A 7,055-nucleotide genomic window follows, 5' to 3' on the forward strand; every position below is an offset into this window, starting at 1 on the left:
ATGAAGGAAATCATAGGAATCACAACTTCTCCCTCCTTCCTCTCAACATGCCACGCTCCCTCTTCGCAGTACCTAATACCTACCCCCGAAGGAATCCTATATTGAGCCTTAAAATTTTCTATCTTCTCCTCGGAGTCTACTAGACAATTAAATCTACCCATTCTAGGATGGTTTGAAGAGCTCTAAAGTGGTTGAGAGAAAAAGAATAGAGCCAAGAAGAGGAAAAATATGAAGAACAAAAAATGTATGGAAAAAATAAAGAGTAGAGATTCGTGAGGACTTACAAGAGTAAAAAGTGGGTCCTCGAACAGGCTTTTAGTATTTGTAAAAGCTCGAGCAAGGTGAGAAAATGGGTAGGTTCGAAGTATGTGCACTAAGAGTTAAGGAATTGCTAAGATAAAGGGAAAGTTTGATTTGATTGATATTTATATCAAAGAATTAGCTACAGAGCAGGAAAGTTCCCGCCCGAGTCCCAACAGATTTCTCAACCGTTAGATTTGCATCGCACCGTAGAACGTGGGGAACATAAGGTCGTAAAAATTTAATGAGGAGCGCGTCTCGTAAGCCCCGAAGCGATGAAAATGTGTCTTGGGTAGTTGAAACAACGTATCTTTGGGATGAGGTGGGACGGAACAAGCACAGAGCAAATCTGGAGACATCGAAATCCTCATTTCTTCCCGAGAAGCCAGAAAGGAGAATCTTAAGGGGCTATTGTAGGGATATTGGGCCTGGGAGTCTGTGATTTGTTTGTGTTATGGATTTAGGGCCTAATCCGAAGACAAGGGTTTGTCCGAGGACAAGAAATCTTTGTTAAGCAAGGTTGTATTAGTGAATAAAGGTCAACTTTCACCACTATGGCTCAAGGGATGGGCCGAAGATAAATTCATCCTCGGCTAACTAGGGCCGAGGTTCAAAAAATGTTGTTTGTCACTTAGGAGTAATATTCCAAGAAGTCTTGTTGGTAGTGATAAGCATTGTTAGAGTGGTTATCAGAAGGAGGCCTTAAATATCTAAAGAAAAAGCAGCTACCACTACATCAAATGCACTGCAGCTAACACCCTGGCCGCATTAATGTGGAGGTGATACTTAAATAGTGTATTTCAGCCTTATAGCTATTACATGAAGACTTATGAAAGGTATAGATGGAACAAGTATCAACACTGACTGGTTAGGATACATGTGGAAAAGGGAGAAGAGAAGGAAGGAGAGTATATAAAGAAAAGGGGGAAACAAGAGAAGTGGAGAGAGAATTCACAAGAAAAAATACTGTAACATCTAAGAACTAAATTTGAGATCAATACATAAGATCAGACCTCCTCGAATCTTTCTAAGGACAATTTTTCTTCAGTATGAGCCTTTTTTCTTTTCATTCTCCTATGATTTGAATTCATTTTTGTGTTTGTTTGATCAACTAAAGCCCAGTATCCAAATTCATTCTCTACAAATTCATTATTTTGGACTTTTTGGGCCTACGTCCATCCACATAATGGGCTAGGAGTTCAAATCTGGTTCTTACAATATATATATGACTTTAAAAAAAAATTAATATTAATTAAACTATATTATCTTGTTTTAGATGCAAAATTACTAATTAACATGAACCACAAATAATTATATTTTGAGGAAAATCTATAGACACAAAAAATAAGACAAAAATTTTCACATCTATTGATGTGGTAGATTGATAGTGGTAAGTAAAAAGTGATGTCAGTAGTAGACCTAGATAAGAACTAGTAAAAATTTGCCAACTCAACTGTTGTAAATTTTTTTTTTCTTTTTTGTATTGCTCTTTTTTTTTTTTTTAAGTACTACATTTAAAATATTTTCATAACAAATTATGGGTGTTAAGTTGTTACTAGTTCTAATTTAAACTCACCACTAAAATTACTTTTTTGTTCACCAATAACAGCCAGTAACAACCTACTACTTAGGATTTGTTGTGAAAGTATCATTTTTTTTCTTATTATTTTTCATTTGATAAAAAAAATTATTTTATTTATTGGCTAATATTTGAGCTTAATTAATACTATTACAATGAAAGAAATAACCTTATTGATTAAAATTTAGGGGTCTTTTTCTACTTGGGGATGGGGGCTTTGGGTGATAGCCTCATTTGCCTATGCTATAGAGCCGACCCTATTTGCTTTTGATATTGATTTTAAGAGACAGAATGTTATAGTTAAACTCAAATGCTCTTTTTTCTTTATTTGGAATTATAACATGCTGACCAAAAAATTTTTAAATTAATTTAATGTACAAATCTTCTTGTTGCATTGCAGTGGTTTGTGACTGGTATGATTTAAAATAAAAACTTTCTTTAATATTGACACATAACCTTTTGAAAACCCACATTTTAAATTCTATAAATATTGCATAAATCATCTTATATATATACACTTCATTAGTTATATATAATAATAATAATAATAATAATAATAAATTCCTATTGATAACTAACATAATGATTAAATTTCTGGAGGTATTGTGCATAACAAATGTCTTCAGCCATTCAAAATAGTAAGTTAGGCAACGTTTGAAACAATAAAGGAAAGTAGCATCTCGAGTTTTAGAAACTCGAGATCCATATTAGAACTCGAGTCTAAAAGACTCGCAATGCGAGTGTGAAAATGCCACATAGATCTCAAGTCTTTAAAACTCGAGTTTTATGCAAAAAAAAAATTTAATCTATAGTGGCGTTTTTAAGTCTTACAGTGACGTTTTAAAGTCCTATAGCGACGTTTTCCTGCAAAAAAATTTTATAAGTACAGGTTTAAGGAGTCCTATAGTGGCGTTTTTAAGCCCTATAGTGACGTTTTATAGACCTATAGCGGCGTTTTTATTCAATTTATGGAAATCAAGTCTTTGAAACTCGATTTTCAGCTTGATTTTTTTTACAAATCGAGACTTAAAAACTCAAGTTTTATCTTGGATCTCTAGTTTTAGACACTCGAGATGCTAGTTTTCAACATTGTTTTGAAACGTGACAATTAACTAAATTTTTTAATATTTATTGTTATTTAGAAAAAAAATTCTAAATTTCTGTTTTGAAAACTTAAAACTGGGAACAAAGATCATGTTTTGTTGCACTTTAATGTGCACTGCATGACATGATGTTCAAATACTACTCTCGGAGATGTCAAGAGACGTTTCAATAGTTTAAATAATTCCTTTGTTTCGGTAGATATATTGAAGCCCATTGATTCTTGAAGATGTCAAGAGATGTTTCAATAGCTCTAATAATTCTCCTGTTTTCCTTTCAAGAAAAAAAAAAAAGAAAAAAAAATTCTTCTGTTTTGTTAGATATATTACAGCCCATTGGGCACAGACACGTTATAAGGCCATCAATCCTTATCATACTAGGACTAGTTTAGGACTGGGTTTTTTTTTTTTTTTTTTTTTTATTATTTTTTTTTTTATGGGAGTGTAGGACTGGTTTGTAATGCTACAATGTGTAAATTTTTTACATAGGAATGAATACCATTTACAAATACGTGGAAGTGAGTTGATCAAAACTCGGTCCAGTTGTTTACCAAAAAAAAAAAACTCGGCCCAGTGGTATTGTCGACCCCACCATTTTAGACTCTTGGTAACTTGGTGGCGTTTTTGAATTTTGAAGTGTAAGGCAATATGAGTATATGATTTTAGGAGTTGTCATCTACTATGAAATTTCTAAGTATGATTAGTTGTCTAATACTATATTTTATTTCTTAATAAGCTAAGGGAGATCCTAAGGGCACTTAAAGCTCAATTAGGAAAGAAAAACATGTCTCGAATCAAAAAATATGGACTTAAAAAGTTCAATAACGCGTGGAAAATGTGTTAGGCACCTGCAACACTTATCTTTTTACCTTATTTTGAATCATTCCTAACGTTCATCACTAAAAAAATAAATTGAACAACTGGAATTTGTTTTTGAGAAAACTTGTTTGCAAATTACATTTTGAAATAGCTATAAGTGCTTTAAAATAAATAACATTAAGCTCGCTTCTTTAGAAAGCATTAGCAAGCTAAAACTGCAAATTAATCTCTTAGACATTTTTCTTATGCAAAAGATAACAAAAACCACAATGGCTATATTCGAGGGGGAGAAATTTGTTGTAGTCATACAAAATGCAATATTGTGTACAAGAAAATGATTTTGAGAGTAATTACCCACAAAACCTTCACTTTTACAAATTTTGTGAAAGAGAAATGGTATTACAACAGGAGATGTTAGCTCATCCTTCAGAGGTATTAAGGTTCACTCATTGTGAAACATGCTATATTAGTAGTTTAGCACACAAAATCAACCATTTGCATATGAATTTCTTGGATTTTTTTTTTTTTTCCTTCAAGTCAAAAACTTCCTAGGAAGGTTTTCTAAAAATCAAATGGAATCTCACAAGGTATTTTTTTTTTTTTTTTTAAAGAAAAAAAGAAAAGAAAAGAAGAAGAAGCAAGATTTTCTGCTAAATTTTTTGTCACTGGTCACTAGTCACTACCTAGTTTCCCCTCTGCCTTGGAGAAGGGAGAGAGGTGAAGTAGAAAGAGAAGCAAGACTGACACTTCTATTTCTATTCATTGTGGATGAGAACGAGTCCATCTTTCCAAACGAGGAAGATGCAAACGAGTGCACAAAATCATCAAACCCTTCCACATGACCCTTTCCTCCATTGAACTCACTAGGGGCTCTCAAATCATCCGAGATGTTAGCCTCTCCTTCCAAGTACCTCACCACTTGTCTCATACTAGGCCGTGCCATTGGTGCATTATTTGAACACATTAGCCCCAACTTTAACACCATCACCACCTCACTCTCATCAAAATCACCATTCAACCTTGGGTCCACCACATCAAGTAGCTTTCCTTCAATGAACCTGTCCCAAACCCAATCGACCAAGACCAACTCTTCCGGCATTGCCTTGGGCTCAATGGGCCTACGCCCACAAGCAACCTCGAGCAAAAGTGCACCAAATGCAAACACATCTGAACATGTTGTGGCCTTTCCTGTTCTAGGCAACTCTGGTGCAAGATAGCCTAAAGTGCCAACGACCCGAGTTGTACCCGGGTTCGACCCGTGTTCACATAGTCTTGCTAGTCCAAAATCGCCTAGTCTTCCATTGAGTTCACTGTCTAGTAACACGTTGCTAGCCTTAACATCTCTGTGAATCACAACTTGTTCATAGCCTTCGTGTAGATACAAAAGCCCAGAAGCAACACCCTTTATGATAGTGAACCTTTGCTCCCAAGAAAGAACTGTTTTTGGCTCATCAAACAAGGAATTATCTAGGCTCCCATTAGCCATAAAATCATACACAAGAAGAAGATCGCCTCGTTTACGACACCAACCCAATAATTGAACCAAATTCCGGTGGCGAAGTCGACCAATGCTAGCGATTTCCGATACAAATTCACGCAAACCCTGTTGGGATTTGTGGGAGATTCTCTTAACAGCAACTTGGGTTTTTGAATTCGGAAGCGTACCTTTGTAAACTAGACCAAAACCACCACTACCAAGTAGCCCTTTTTCTCCGAAACCATTGGTTGCTTTCTTTAGTTCTTGGTAAGAATAACGATGTGGGCCTAGTTCAAGCTCCCAATCTTCGACTATGTCGGCGTTCTTAATCTTCCTGAACAAGTATATAGCAACGAAAATTGCAGATAGTGCAAGAACAATAGCTGAAACAGAAACACCTACTTTTAGAGCTGTGTATTGTTGCTTCTTGAGTCCAGGTAGTGAAGGCAGAGAAGAGAGATCAAGAGCAGGAGCTTGCCCATTAATCTTGAAGCTCCAGCCCAAAACATAGTGTGAGCTCGCAAGCAAACCTGTTGAAGCAGAGAATCCAACGTACATGGATTCTTGAAGGATTGGTGAGAGATCTAAAGGAAAAGATAAGATTGGCTTACTGGGTTTAGAAGAAAATGGAGAAATGGTAACGTTGAGAACATTTTGAACTGAATCGTAGTCGATCCAAGCTTGAATAGCTTTCCCACTCTTGAGGTTAAGGTCTTGTTTTGTTGAACTGTCGGTGAAGTATGCTGCGGTGGCTGAGGCATTGGAGGTTAAGCTATTGATGTCGATTCCAACATGGTTGTCGTTGATGTCTCCGAACTCGAAGTCTTGGACAGTGTCGAACTCAACTGCGAAGAGATGATCTGAGGAATTTCCCACATCGCTAGGATTGAAAAGGCCAAGGTACTGGCTTGGATGAGCTTGTAGATCCTTAGTGGTTGCGATTGTGAAAGCAAGGCCGTGGCCTCCGAGCTTTGGATACTCGGGGACTATGGTAAAAACAAAAGATGTGGAAAAAGAGAAAGCTTTACCATTGGTGGAGTTCTTGAAATGAAATGGAGAGGTATAGAAAGCATGGCCCATTAACCGACTGGTCTCGTTGGTTAATTTAAGAATGCCAGTTTTTTGGATCTCAGCGATTCCGTTTAAGGTTATGTTGGTGCCTACATCTTTGAATCCAGCAAAGAAAAATTGGTTAAGCTGGGATGAAACAGGGATTGTAAGGAAGATAAGAGCATAGAACAATCTAAGAAGTGTGGCCATGTTTGGGAAGAGAATCTTAAGGCATGTGAATGAAATGGGCATTAAGATTTTTGAAAGGGTAGGTGAGTTTAGAATTTAGTCAATTACTATGAGGAAAGTGCAAGAAGTTTAAAGCATGTGTATTTGATAGCACTAATTGTAATAAGGATTGTGTTTAATAAAAGGCTGGAGCAGGAGATCTGAATTTGTAATGGGGTTCTAGGAAGTTGGATTGGGGTTCTAGGAAGGTTTTTTTTTTTTTTTTTTCTAAGGAAGTTGGGGTTCTAGGAAGTTAGGAACCTTAAGACAGCAATTGGTCACATTACAAGGGCACACAGTTTCAGATGATAAAGTGGGAGTAAATGCAACTTGTAAATAAAAATGGAATTGGAATGGGATGGTATATGAAGATGGGTTTTGATTTTTCAGCTGGAATCCTATATCATTGACACAGTAGAGGAGAATCGAGAGCTCTGGATCTCATCCGAGCTCACAACTCACAATTATGAGCACGAGAGACAGAGGCGTCTTAGTAAACTGA

The 7,055-nt window shown here is 36.2% G+C and overlaps 1 protein-coding gene across 1 annotated transcript; it reads right to left on the bottom strand.

Annotated features, from left to right (window-relative positions):
- Nucleotides 1-4,014: 4,014 nt before the first annotated feature.
- Nucleotides 4,015-7,055, bottom strand: LOC126692641 (L-type lectin-domain containing receptor kinase S.4-like). The gene has a single exon (XM_050388331.1). It carries the CDS (start codon nt 6,575-6,577, stop codon nt 4,478-4,480), a length of 2,100 nt encoding a protein of 699 aa, XP_050244288.1. The 5' UTR covers nt 6,578-7,055; the 3' UTR covers nt 4,015-4,477.

Source organism: Quercus robur, chromosome 7, assembly GCF_932294415.1.
Source record: "Quercus robur chromosome 7, dhQueRobu3.1, whole genome shotgun sequence".
Lineage (NCBI taxonomy): Eukaryota > Viridiplantae > Streptophyta > Magnoliopsida > Fagales > Fagaceae > Quercus > Quercus robur.